General features: G+C 35.6%; 2 protein-coding genes across 2 annotated transcripts; one reads left to right on the top strand and one right to left on the bottom strand.

The window, feature by feature from the left end:
• The first annotated feature begins 4,088 nt into the window (after window positions 1-4,088).
• LOC132312952 (large ribosomal subunit protein eL24-like) lies at window positions 4,089-7,426 on the top strand. Its single transcript, XM_059811524.1, has 5 exons — window positions 4,089-4,191; window positions 5,855-5,930; window positions 6,114-6,215; window positions 6,572-6,720; window positions 6,996-7,426. The coding sequence occupies exons 1-5, from the start codon at window positions 4,181-4,183 to the stop codon at window positions 7,144-7,146; spliced, it is 489 nt and encodes a 162-aa protein (XP_059667507.1). The 5' UTR covers window positions 4,089-4,180; the 3' UTR covers window positions 7,147-7,426.
• A 1,116-nt stretch (window positions 7,427-8,542) lies between these two features.
• On the bottom strand, window positions 8,543-10,693 carry LOC132314611 (putative homeobox-leucine zipper protein ATHB-51). Its single transcript, XM_059813451.1, has 3 exons — window positions 10,582-10,693; window positions 9,947-10,284; window positions 8,543-9,504 (listed from the first exon to the last, which is right to left on the bottom strand). Exons 1-3 carry the CDS (start codon window positions 10,676-10,678, stop codon window positions 9,262-9,264), a joined length of 678 nt encoding a protein of 225 aa, XP_059669434.1. The 5' UTR covers window positions 10,679-10,693; the 3' UTR covers window positions 8,543-9,261.
• Between the last annotated feature and the right edge of the window lie 3,093 nt (window positions 10,694-13,786).

The following is a 13,786-nucleotide window of genomic DNA, read 5'->3' as shown; positions in this document are numbered from 1 at the left end:
AAATGGTTGGAAGTATTGTTAATGGTATTGTGTTGAACCTTGAAGCAACCTAAGGTTAAACGAAGAAACTGCATATGTGAAGTTGTCTTTGAAATCTTTGTAAACTGTTTACTGCTTTGAGCAAAATTTTGGGTTCTTTTGCATGTTTAAATTTATCAAGCATGTTCAACTATGTTATAAGCATATGTTTATCTATCTAGGAGATTAAGTATGCTTAAATGGAATTAATGGATGTTTTAAATTTATCAACTATTGCATCAGATATGGTTGTGCAGGAGGAGTGGTAGGTTTCAGTCTTACTTAATAAAATGGGACTGGAAAGGGATTTCTAAACCTTATGTAGGATGATTAATGTGTTGTACACATGTTAAACTGTTTATATGCAAATCTTGAAGTATGGTGGATTGGTATTTATTACTGTTCCGTCAACTATATTAACTAGAGGAACTACATGTACAGTCTTTTCATATATATATAAAGCACTGTAATGTGATATTTAAATGGTATATTGGATGCATAAATTGATTGTAAATATGTTAAACTATATTTATGTTTCTTTTGGAAATTAGTTGATACATGTTTATGCTGTGTTATTAACTATGGAACTGGAGGATTGTATGCACCGGTATGGGACGGTGGCATACTAGGTATGGATTAGTACAAACACTAAGTCCTACCTAATTTGGATTAAGGTATGGATTAACCCTATGAGTTAAGTCCATCCCCTACTTGTGTCATATCAATCAAATAATTGAATGACTTAATATGGTTTCAGGATGGATTTGCTTTACATTTATCAAACCACTTTTCAGATGGTTGATATTTTGTAATAGGAGGACACGGACTTTATATATTTATTATATGTGCCATGGTATGAGCTTGAGTCTCAGGACCATGGTTAGGGTGTGTATATTGCCTAGGATGGATAGCTGGACAGAAGTGTTGTTCCCTGGTAGGTCTAGATACACATGACCACGGTATGTGCGATTTGCATGGTATCTCTATTCAGGCTGAGACAAACCTTTTTGGACTAGTAAGCGTCCTATAGTGTGTACTTATACATATATGGACTACTCTAGATATTGTTGAGTCTTTCTAGTATGTATCTGCGTATCGGATTCCTGTTTGGATTGTAGTAGATCAGGACTTGCATGTGGGCCTGACCCACCCTTATATTTTTCAGGTACTCGTCAGTTCCAGGGTTAGAGTTTGATCGTGCAGAGCAGATACAGACTTCTATTCTACCGACAACGTAGGACTTCTTTCCAGATATTGGATTTGGATTTTATCTTCAGTTTTCTTCCATGCAGTTTGGGATTTTAATAGGGGTCCACTAGAGATGGATTCCCGAGTTGTTAAACTTGTGGAGTTTGGATTGTCAAGGTTTAAATATTTATATTTGAGAATTTATTTTAGTTTCTTTCAGCTTAAATTTTATCTCTCTAATCATTTTTGTATTCCGTGTTCGTTTTAAAATATTAATTGTTTGATATCCCTCGGACTCGGGTCGGACTTGATCAACCCGTGTCTCGGATCCGAGAGGTATCACAGTTGTGGATTCAGTTTTACTTTGTGACTTAGTTTGTGGTTTGTGGAAATTGTTAGTGGTTGTGGTGGCATTATTTTGTAACCGGATTAAGCTTGTGGTTGGTGAAGGGAAGTGGACATGTGGTTTGCCTGAGAGTGAAGATGATATGGGGGGATGGTAGACCTTTGTTTGGAGGTTGGTTGAGTGAGCCTTGGGGTTTTTTTGTAGATGTTTTCCTCTGATATGGTAGGGGTGAGTTTGACTGGTGGAAGGGTGGTTTTAGGTGGCTTGGGATTGGATTTGTCAGTGATGGGGGTTTGAGGTTGTTTAGATGAGTTGGAGATGGTTGAAGGTAAAGCTTATGCTGTGGAGAAGGTTGATGATGGTGAAGCTTGCTCATGCTGTAACTTTGTTCTTCATATATTGTGCATCGTAAACAAACCAATGAGCTGCAAGAACATGATCCAGGTCACGAAGAATTAGTATAGAAAGAGAAAGTAGGTCTAGATAGAAATTAAAGAGTTGGATGGTTGTGGACTGACGGGGTAATATAAGAATTTTAATTTATTCAGTATATGACATTAGTAAAATCTGTCATTAATTCTTGTTGACGTCACAGAAGAAAGGTTTATGTATGTTAGTTTTATTTTCAGGAAAGGTCCTCGTAATTTTTAAAATTATAGGAGAGATCCTTATAACTAGGACAAATCATAGGAAAAATCCTTGTAATTTATCCTTAAATATATACATGAATATATAGATTGGACTTCGAATTACTCAAATAAGAATCTATACCCACACCAAAATAAATTTGAGTTTATCATTTTAGTTTAAGTTTGACCGTCAAATAATATTGTCCAAAACCGTACATTTTCTAGTTGAGCTCAATTTAGAGTGGCACTTTAAACTACATTCCACTCCACTATTTCAATGCACTATTCCTCCACCCCCCCCCCGGGCGGGCGCCGGCGGTAAAAAAGTAAATAAAAATAGCATCCAAATTGCCCACCTTTTATTTATTTATTATGAATAAAAAAACAAATCTGCCATTTCCTAGAAGAGAGAGAATTTATGAGACTGCTACAATGGTGGGCATTGCCGCAAGGAAGAGACGAGAGTTTGTGGAGTCATCATTTCACACCCTTTATTTCTTCATTCTTATCATGCGAAATTATTAGATGGATGGTGTTGGATGATTGACACTTGATAGATCACTTAAATTCAAATTTTTGAATAGAGAAAATAGCCGAGCATTACCCAATAATCTAATTGGTAGAGCATTTATTTCATTTGAGAGGATATGCCCATATTCGAGTCCCCACTCCTTCTAATTTGTCAGAATAAAATAATTAAATAAAATGACCCTATAAGAGTATATTAATATATTACAAAAAAATATTAATATTAGCTTTTATTAAATTAGCCTACCAAATATGAAATGAATTAAAACTGTCTAATAATAATTTGTCCCGTGTCACAATATTGTTAATTGTAAAGTTTTTTCTTTATGTTGTCTTAAAATTGATAATTGTTCAAAGTAATTTTTTAATTTTTTTTCCCTGTATGATAATTACTGGATGGACTTTGTATCCACAATTCTTTGTATCAACGATTCTTACTTCATAGGCATCGAAATATGGAATTGATGAATTTCAATTAATTTTTCTTTAATTTCAATTTTAAGACATTAGTTTTGAAATTGACATTTTTGCCCAAACGCAATACATGTGTTCAAAGTTTCTCCATTTAAAAGAGAAAAGCACCTTCTTCTGGCCATTGTTTGTTAGGCGACGAGGAAGGGAAAAAAACATGGAAGAACCAGGCTTTCTTATCAGGTGTTGTAGGGAAAAAAAAAATAAAAAGAGAAAAAAAAAAAAAAAAAATGTTACTGTTTAGGGATTTGTATTTACTAGACGTCTGTCCATTTATTCAAAAACTTAAAATGTTAGATAGTACTGCATACCCACCTATTTATACCTAATTATTTTCCACTCGCAACGCGGGTCACCCTGTGCTTACTCGGGCGCCATTCAAACCGGGCACTTGACGTGATACCGAATCAAGGACTGAATCTGACTCTAATATCAACTGTAACAGGTGGGTGCTTGCCTATTTACTCAAAAACTTAAGTTGTTAATCTGACTCTAATACCAACTGTAACAGGTGGGTGCTTGCCTATTTACTCAAAAACTTAAGTTGTTGGGTAGTGGTGCATGCCCACCCATTTATACCCAATCATTTTCCATCCGAATTCGATGTGGGACAAATGACCCTTGTTACATTGGGACACTATATAGAAACAAATCCCTAAAATTATAATAGTTATCCAAATTAACCGAACTCACTTATAAAAAAATAAAAAATAAAAAATTGAAAAAAAAAACCTTAAAATTCTCTTACTACCAGTTATCTAACCTAGCCGGGCCTGATGGGTTTGGCCATTTGTAGGCCCATCTCATCCGGGCTTGGGCCTTCAGGCCTACATAAAAGAATTCATGTGCATTTCGCGGTGGTATTATCGTAGTTTTATGGTTGAAAAGGGGCCATTTCATTGACCTCCGAGTTTACATATGGGTTGTGACTAGGGTTTCATATCTGTTTTTTTGTCAAACGAAGAGGGCTCGTCTCCAAAATCAGCTCACAGAAATAATCATGGTTCTCAAGTAGGTCTATTTCTCTCTATCTCTATAAACGTGTATATATATATATATGCATGTATATATATCGTGCTGTTTGATTTGATTGTGTTACGATCTATCAAAATCTTTTGCTTTTGTTCCGCGTAAAATCTTACATTTGCTTAGCGAGATGAATGATTTTATATGTTTGAGGCTATAATAATTTGGTTATCTTTGTGAGTGATAATTAATTTACAGTGAGATGACGGGGCAAACCCTTGTATGTGTGTCTCATGCTTGATGGTTTAGTCAGATATAAGCTTAAAGAAATGAATGATTAGCTATTATAACTAAAAAATAGTGAAGCACACATGTATATTTATGATCATTATTGTAAGTTAACAAGCTTTTCTATCGTTATGATGAAATATAAATTTTAGTGTTGGCCCATTTATATGTGACCCATTGTTGACCATGGAATCTAATCAACTAAATTGTTCCAAATATAATGAAAGAATTTCTGGAAATTCAAAATCAACTAGGCAACAGATCAATATACACTAGAAAAGAAAAAAAAAAAAAAAAATGCCTAAATTGACGAAATTTCCCTTCCTTTTTGTTGTTGTTCTCAGCGAAAGTTAAATCTGTATGGGTTCATTCCATATTGTTCACTCTTGGTGGGTTTTAATTTTGGGAGTTTATGTTACTGTTTCGTCATAATTGATTTGCTGCCCATCTAACAAAATTATGAACATTTGAATTTGATTTTGTTCGCTTGTGATTGCCAATTTTGAATGCAATCAGAATTTGGATGGGGTTACCATGTTTCTTGAGTAGCATAATTTAATGAAGAAAAAAGTGTGAAATTCCCAGGTTTTGGAACTAGTTACAATATTGATGGTGAGCAAAAGAAAGATGTGCAGGTTTTTGGGGATTACATGGAACTGTGTTGTGGTCAATTGGTCTTCCTTTTGCTTATGTGCTCTGTTACTTGCTAATATTTGGAGCTTATGTTATGGTTTCATCATTATTGATTTGCTGCCATCTAACACGATTATGAATATTTGAATTTGAATTTGTTGACGTATGAGTGCTGATTTTTAATGCAATCAGAATTCGGATGGTGGTTACCATGTTTCTTGAGTGGCATAATTTAGTGAAGAAAAAAGTGTGAAATTCCCGGGTTTTGGAATTAGTTACAATACTGATGGTGAGCAAAAGAAAGATGTGCAGGCTTTTGGGGATTACGTAAAGCTGTGTTGTGGTCAATTGGTCTTCCATTTACATATGTGCTCTGTTACTTACGAATTTTGGGAGCTTATGTTACGGGTTCATCATTATTGTTTTGCTGCCATCTAACATGACTATGAATGTTAGAATTTTATTTTATTGACGTATAAGTGCCAATTTTTAATGCAATCAGAATTCGGATGGTGGTTACCATGTTTCTTGAGTAACTTAATTTAATGAAGGAAAAAGTGTGAAATTCCCAGGTTTTCGAATTAGTTACAAGATTGATGGCGAGCAAAAGATAGATATGCAGGTTTTGGGGTTTACGTAGAACTGTGTTGTGGTGTTCCTTTTGCAGCTGTGCTCTGTTACTTGCTCATTATTTGATTTGCTCTTATTAAAGTTTATCATAATAATGATATACAGCTGCATTTGAAATTTCGTATCTTAGAAACTAATATTTATTGGTGTATTTTAGGACTGAACTTTGTCGCTTCAGCGGGGCCAAAATATATCCCGGGAAGGGCATCAGATTTGTTCGTTCGGATTCTCAAGTAACTTCCAAACTTGTCTTATTAAATTTCAGTCTCAGATTATGCCTTACTAATTTGTTATATTGCATGTGCTCTCTCTCTCTCTCTCTCTGTGTATAAATGGGAGTAGAGGGAGGTTGGTTTCTCCAGTCCTCTATTGATCCAGAATATGTATACATATATATTTACTTTTTGCTCATGTAGGTGTTCTTATTTGCGAATTCAAAATGCAAAAGGTACTTCCACAACAGATTGAAGCCTTCAAAACTCACTTGGACAGCGATGTATAGGAAGCAGCATAAGAAGGTTAGTGATTCAACATTGCAGATCCTGCTTTTTTTTACTTCGTAGAATCTCAAATGGCAGTATATCGAGCAATTTAAACATGTTTCTGCTGTATTTGCAGTGGTTATGCTCCTCTAATAAATATATTGCATAACAAGGTTAAAAGATCAGGGCATTCTTTATCTTCATTGACCTATTTTTTGGGTCAGAAAGATCAGGAGAATTGGATAGTTCAAAATCATCTTCGTTTTTTTTTTTTTTCTTTCCTTTTTTTTTTTTTTAATCTCAAAAAGCTACTAGATGGTGCTTCTTGTGTCTAAGTACGATGTTGTATCCACATTCAAATTTGTTTTCTGGAATTGTTCTGACTCTCACAGGATATTGCCCAAGAGGCTGTAAAGAAGAGGCGACGTGCCACTAAGAAGCCTTATTCTAGGTCCATTGTGGGTGCCACTTTGGAGGTTATCCAGAAGAAGAGAACTGAAAAGCCAGAGGTTCGAGATGCTGCCAGGGAGGCTGCTCTCCGGTGTGTGTGTTTTTTTTTTGTAAATGTTTAACATTTTATGGTCTCTAGTCATGTTCATACCAATCTCTGCTTAACACCATTTTATTGCACATTTCCTTATATCGCCATGTATTGCAGTTCCACTCCATTTTATGGGTTGTGGAATGTCAAATTAATTCCACTCTTTTTTCCTTTTCAATTATTATTATTTTTTTGTTTGTTTTCTTTTTCTTTTAATTTCTGGAAATATAGGGATTTTTTTACACCCACTGATGGCATCCATCTTATTTGTGCAGTGAAATTAAAGAAAGGATTAAGAAAACAAAAGATGAAAAGAAAGCAAAGAAAGCAGAAGTAATGTCAAAGACGAAGACAAAGGGTAGCAGCATGACCAAGGGCGCTGCACCAAAGGGTCCTAAACTTGGAGGTGGTGGTGGGAAGCGTTGAGATACTGGTCTGTTATCGATTCCTTGTGAGACTTAGAGTAATAGGCAGGATATTGAAGGCTTTATGAGGATTGACTAATGTAATTGTCCTCTTTCTTTTTTGGCATTCGGTGTTGAACATGAGCAATTTCTAGTTCTCAAATGGATTTCAACTTTTACTTGGAATACTTATTATTAATGACGAGTAGTATTGCATGTTCAGTGATCATGCAATTAGGGGTGAACTGTTTGTTTCATTATTTCTTCAATGTCTTTAATACCTATTATATTTCTGCTGTTAATTTTTTCATTGGTTTTACCTTTTGAAGAATGTTAATTTTCTCATTGGTTGTGATATTGTTACGAGGTACAACTGCTGCATGATATTTCCTTCTCTTTCTTCTGTTTGAACTCTTAACCGAAAACAGGGAACTACACTACCATATCTAATACCAGCGGGTTTGCCATCTTCACATGGTATCTGCCTCGTAACCCCACCATTAACATACAGCAATCAAACAACGCTTTGGTTTCACGACCTTGCTGCTTAAACCTAAAATTTCCACCAATCCCACGACTTCTCGAATTGACCAGCAACGTAGCGGAAGATACTGGAACAATCTTATGTTTTTGGGAATCAATGGATCCTCTTTCTGTGTTTACGGTAATGGGTTTCGGCATCTGCCATTGATCTTGTCATTATTGTGATTCTGCGGTTGAGCTTGCTTACATTTTCCTAGAGAAATCTCTCCTGTTCTCTCCTGTTTTTAACCATCCAATATTATAAGTCTTTGTACATACTGCTATTTTTGGAAACAATCGTTGTTAATAGTCCAATTGTAACATTGCTCTTTCATGAAGAATCATTTGGGTGTCACTGTGGAGTGGGTCATATGATTTCAACTGTTGATCCTATTTTGGAGTCATAATAGTGAGTAGTAAATAGTGAGCGTCCACAGTAGTAAATGGAATGTCGGTAAAGAGTAGTAAATGGTAAATATACAGCCGAAACTGTCTCATCAATATTAGGGAAAATGGACGAATGGCAGTGATTGATCGCTCTCTATGGTGTTGGACTTGGAAAGCCTTCTTAATGAATGATACGGCTAAACTGAATTTCAATGGGGTTGTGATTCAGCGGTTTTAAGAGGATAGTCTATATATACATTTTTTTTTTTAAAAAAAAAAATCTCAAGAGACCTCTCGTGACAGTTCGACTCACTTTTCATATTTAATCAATAAATTTAACATTTTATTAAATGATTTTAAAAAAACTGTCCCAACGTTCATGACTTTTGTCATGAATCATGATGTTTGAGAACTCTTTAAGAGTATTAATCAAAGCACATTCAAAATTTTAAGTACAAGTATGCCAACTATTTATTTGTAATTGAATTGACAAGTCAAATGAAACTTATTCTTAGTCGCATGATTCATTTTATTACTTTTACAACCCTCATCTTATTCTTTCCAACTTTTTTTTTTCTCTCTAGTCGCACAAAATATCATTTTCTACTGATTATCTCTTTATTGAATTTTTATTTATTTTTTCTCTTTCTTTCTTGAATGGTAGAGAACACACACCCATATTTTGATTTCACCTGAACTCCAACACCAACCTCTTAATTATACCATTTCTGCCAGAGCTTATTAGTAACTATCAACTTCTTCCTTACTAATTCTATTTATTTATATATCTTATTATTATTATTATTATTTTTGGAATAATGAATTTGAACCAAACAAGGCTATAAATTCAGATTTTAAGTTATCTAAGAAACACAACCATTACATCCTCTTCATTCCAGAACTGAAAAATAACCAACACTTTTATCATTCACTGTAAAAGCACCCTTGTAAAAGGGTACTGAGCATGGATATGTGTGAAGTGTGTGAACATGATGATGATAATGATACTGATAATGATAATAATAATGATGATGATTGATAGCCTCTTCAGGAAGACAAATAAACTGTCCTAAAAAGGCCATGCTGTTGGAAGCTTGTTTCGAGTGTAATCTCAAGCTCCAACCCTCTGTGCTGGCTAGAAGTAGAAAACCAAGGTACTTCCATCAATCTTACAAACCTTTACTAGTTTTTAACTAAAGAGTAGTAGTAAACAACTTAGCCAGCCCTTTCAAGGATAAGAAGGCAGAGCACCCCAGTAAGGCGGCGGCATCACCGGACTATAGTCATCGAAGCTGAAAACATAGTTGGAGTCTGTGATCTGATGCTGACTTGTTGTTCCCTGTGGCTTGTGAGAGCTCCGATTAGCAACAACCGCCGTGCTTTCCACTGTCTCTTCACCGGAGATTTCTGTGTAACATGTAGAAACTTGCTTCTTGGCTTGCTCATTCAGCATAGCTTTCAAAGCCAAAACCTTCTCACTCATAAACAACTTAAGTTAGAAATCTAGCTAGTATCAAGTGCATGTATAAAGATTGATTCATTTAATAAATCTTTTCGAAGTTCATGATATATTTAACTTGTTCACAGTATTTAGTTCATCTAACCCCCCTTTTTTTTTTCAGGCAATGCTATTTGGGCCAAAGGTTAAAAGAGACATCTGAATGTATACTTTTAAAACATTCAAAGTAAAATCTTGAACAAGTCTCTCTACCCTTTTTGTTTTGAGAAATGGAGGTAATCCAAAAGCTTTCAAGACCTTTAAGTCTCTAAAAACATGTCAAGTTATTACTTTAATTTAAAAGTTTTTAGACTGTTATAGAGGAGTGAAAAGGTGTTATTTTAGCACAGAGTGTGTGAAATATTATTGAGAGGAGAAATTAATGAAAAGAGAGAGTTTTGCAGTTTTTTCTAACCTCTTCTTGAAGCTTTTGCCTGTCTCTATTAACAACATCAAATTCCTGTTTGAGGGTGTCATATAAACGCTCAAGTTGCTTGGTCTTCCACCTAGCCCTCCTATTTTGGAACCAAACAGCTACTTGCCGAGGCTGCAACCCGAGCTCCTGTGACAGCTTCATCTTCCTATCAGGGTCCAGCTTTATCTCCTCCTGGAAACTACACTCCAGTGCCTCCAACTGATCACTTGTCAATCGCTTCTTCTTCTCTAGATTGCCATAGTCATTCTTGCCCACTGCTGGAACATCCACCGTCTGTGATGCGTGCTGCGCCACCACCGGATACTTAATCTCTATATCTGCATATCGTGAATTGCAAGAAGTTCACTAGCTACTTAGTTCAAGAAAGAACAACTACTTATTGACATCTATATATATATATATATATAAGACTAGCCCAGTGCATGAGGCTCCGGCCACTACAAGAAGATATCAACACTTTTTTAGCATGGAAAATACAAGAATATAGCAAGTGTAAGAGGAAGAAAGTGATTTAGTAGTGAACTACATGTCATTCTTCGTTGAAGTTGATTGGAAACACATATGTTGAAATTAAGAAAGAAATAGTAAAAAGAGAGAGAGAAATTAGGGTTTACCTGGATAATGGTTATCATTGTAGTTGCAAAGGAAGCTGGTAAAGGGATTCTCTGGTCGAGAAACAAAGGGTACTCTTAGGTTGCCATTCCATTCCATTTTGTTTTGCCTAGTCTTTTCCTATATCTGTTCACTTGGATCCAACCCCAAAACCTAGTTCTGATATATATGAGTCCTGGTCTTCTTCAAGTAATGGGAATGGGACCACAGAGAGAGAGATAGAGAGTTGTAAAGTTCTTTACCTCACTTAAGGCTGCAACTAATGAAGGATAGAGTACTAGAGAGAGAGAGAGAGAGAGAGAGAGGGTGCTTGAGTAGTAAGTTTACATTCTATTTCCGTTTTAGGGTGCAAGAAAGCGAAATTGAAAAGGGAATTGTAGGGTTCTCTACTTCATTTTGGGGGCAACTAATGAATGTGTGTGTGTGAGAGAGATGGTGATATATGTAGAGAGAGAGAGAGGGAGAGAGAGAGAGAGGCATGTTGTGTTGTCGGTTGGGTGGAGAGGATTGAAATGGTACTCAAAGGTCGCCATCTGGTCCCCTTAAACCTGCCTCAATACAACTGACAATATGCCTTCCCTTTCTCACGCCTAGTTCTTCATCACTGCTTCCCCCTTAGACCTTAGTACAACTGATTCCTCTCTCTCTCTCTCTTGTTTCTCTCTCTAGATTAGATGAGGCCAAGAGAAGAACATAGGAAGCGATGTGGGCTTAATTCTTAAGGTGGCAACATACAATGAGTAGAGTACCCATATACTGCCACCTCTTGCAGGAGAGTACTAGTAAATGACAAAAATTAAACAAGCAAAAAAGAAGAAGAAGATGAACAAAGGACTCACCCATCCTATTCTTTTTCCCCCACCTAATTAATTTACTTGCAGTGGTAAAAGCTGCACTCTCTCTAGTCTCTCCCCACACACACAAACATATAGATATATACATGTGTGTATCTATATGTCTGAATTGTATTGAATGAATGGCTCAGTCTGAGAGTGACAGCTATTAAGTCCGTTGGGATATTGATAGCCCTTGGGTTAATGATAGCCAGTAGAGATTGCCTCACCTACTGTATATTCACATGTGTGTGACTCTGTGTGTACATTATTCTTCTATATATACATATATATATATAGAGTCTTCTAGTGTACTAAGAAATTTTCTAAATCTGACAAGTTTTCCATTGTTACATGATTAGTAATCAGGTATTGAAGAATAAAATTTTATGGCCTCGTTTGTTTATGGATCCAATGATGCATGCCAAGGACAGAGCACTTTTGTGAAATAATATATTCTATTACTTTGTTTACATTTCAGTTCAACCATGGATTTTTTTGGGAAATTTTGATGCCAACGGTATATAAAGGAATATGAAGAAGATGTACAGAGTAGGCCAAAAAAAAATAAAAAATAAGAGAGACGATCAGTAACTTTTTCAGAATTCAAATGGGAGAGTCTCACCACATAAAAACAAACTAAGAGTAAGCTAAAGAAAATAACTGATATATACATATACACACACATACATATATATATATATATATATATATGTATGTGTGTGTGTATATATATATATATTTGAGTAATGCCCCAATTCCCAATGGTTTTTGAGCTATCCTAATAGGTAGAGTTCAACAAGTTAGTCAATGATAAATGAGATACGATCTCGATCTCTCCGCTTTAAGATGTTTCTATCAATGATTGTCACATTAGTTAGTAACAACTCTCATCTCTCAACTTTAAGGTGTTTCTATCGTATCAGTTAGTAACAAATAACCTATTATGGGTGGAAATGTCATGGCTGCTAGAATTGGAATGGTGGTTAGATAAGTTAGGCATGACTCATTTGCAACGCTATCTACAAATGTACTACAAAACTTATTTGATGTGATTAAGGAAATTCTACCTAAGGTCATTAATAATGATCAGTGTCTTTTCACTCGGGGAAGAAGAATGGGGACATTGTACATTTTTATTTTTATTTTTATTTTCGGTAAGTAAGTGAAAATTACAGAATTGGAAATAATAATAAAAAAACAAAGAGGGTAAAGAAACCATTGTACATTTTTCTTGCTCAGGGATTGTTAAAACCATGTTCATGTACAGTTCTTGCTGCCCAAATGTACTATTGAAATGGATCCCAAGGAACCTTATAACCATGTTCATTTGGCCTTTTTTGTATGAATATTGTCAGTATCCCTTTGATTCCTCCTGATACGAGGCAGTGGAACAAATCTTGCATTACAAACATCATCTCATCTGTTACTGTGAACTAACCTTGCATTACTACAGGTTTAACAAGGCAAGTCGACTCGATATCTCCCTTAACTATTTGTCATCATAATAGATGTCCTTTCTAAGCCAGTCAGGAAGAGGTTTCAAACCTCGAACAAATTCAAGTTCCATTGGAGATGTGAAAAGAACGAGATCGTGCACCTCTGTTTTTCATACGAATTGCTTATGTTCATAATGTGCAGGACCTTAGGGCTTATCAGAGTAAGAAAATGTATTTAAAGTTGAGGTGAATGAAGATGTAGAGAAATCAATTAAGTTGTGAATCTGTTGTTTGGTTCCTAGGTGTTTCCCTTATTTTCACTAACATATGAAGAGGACTGCAATTCTCTTACTGATAAAATAAAGGAGACAAGCAAGATTTTGGATAAGGTTTTGACCAGTCTATATTATATATTACTGCCTAAAGTAGATACTGACTTCAAGCTTTGGAGAGTTGATCCAAGACCAAAAAGGGAGATGGAACTGTGAACAGAACAAGTCAGAAATGGCAAAGCTGATATGACATCTATTCAAATTCTGAGGAAACTCCAGTTGGGTGAGTGGGTGAGAACTAGTTTATTATGATAGAAGGTAGATTTTCCTGGGCTTTTGGAACCCTAGCTAACTGTTCTTGGAATTAGAGGAAGCTGCTGAAAATTACATAGATGGGAAACCTCTTTTGAAGCACATCAAAGGGAATCAATAAAAGGAGGGAAACCTTTTTTTTTCTGGTATGATTATGGCACCCTCAGGGGCTCATAATAATCCAGAGTCTGGGTGATAAGAGACATCTTTCCTGAACAATGGAATTGGTCTTCATCTAGCTCCACTTATGATTTTATTTATTTATTTATTTCACTAATTACTTGCACACGCCTCGCTACTACCCCTACCTGAAACCTCAACATTCGATTGGGAGAAGAAAGAGATACCACT

The sequence above is a fragment of the Cornus florida genome, unplaced genomic scaffold (genome assembly GCF_030987335.1).
Source record: "Cornus florida cultivar Cherokee Brave unplaced genomic scaffold, ASM3098733v1 CherokeeBrave_3.0.0_Hap2_Chr06, whole genome shotgun sequence".
NCBI lineage: Eukaryota > Viridiplantae > Streptophyta > Magnoliopsida > Cornales > Cornaceae > Cornus > Cornus florida.
This window is presented reverse-complemented; position numbering and strand designations above follow the sequence as displayed.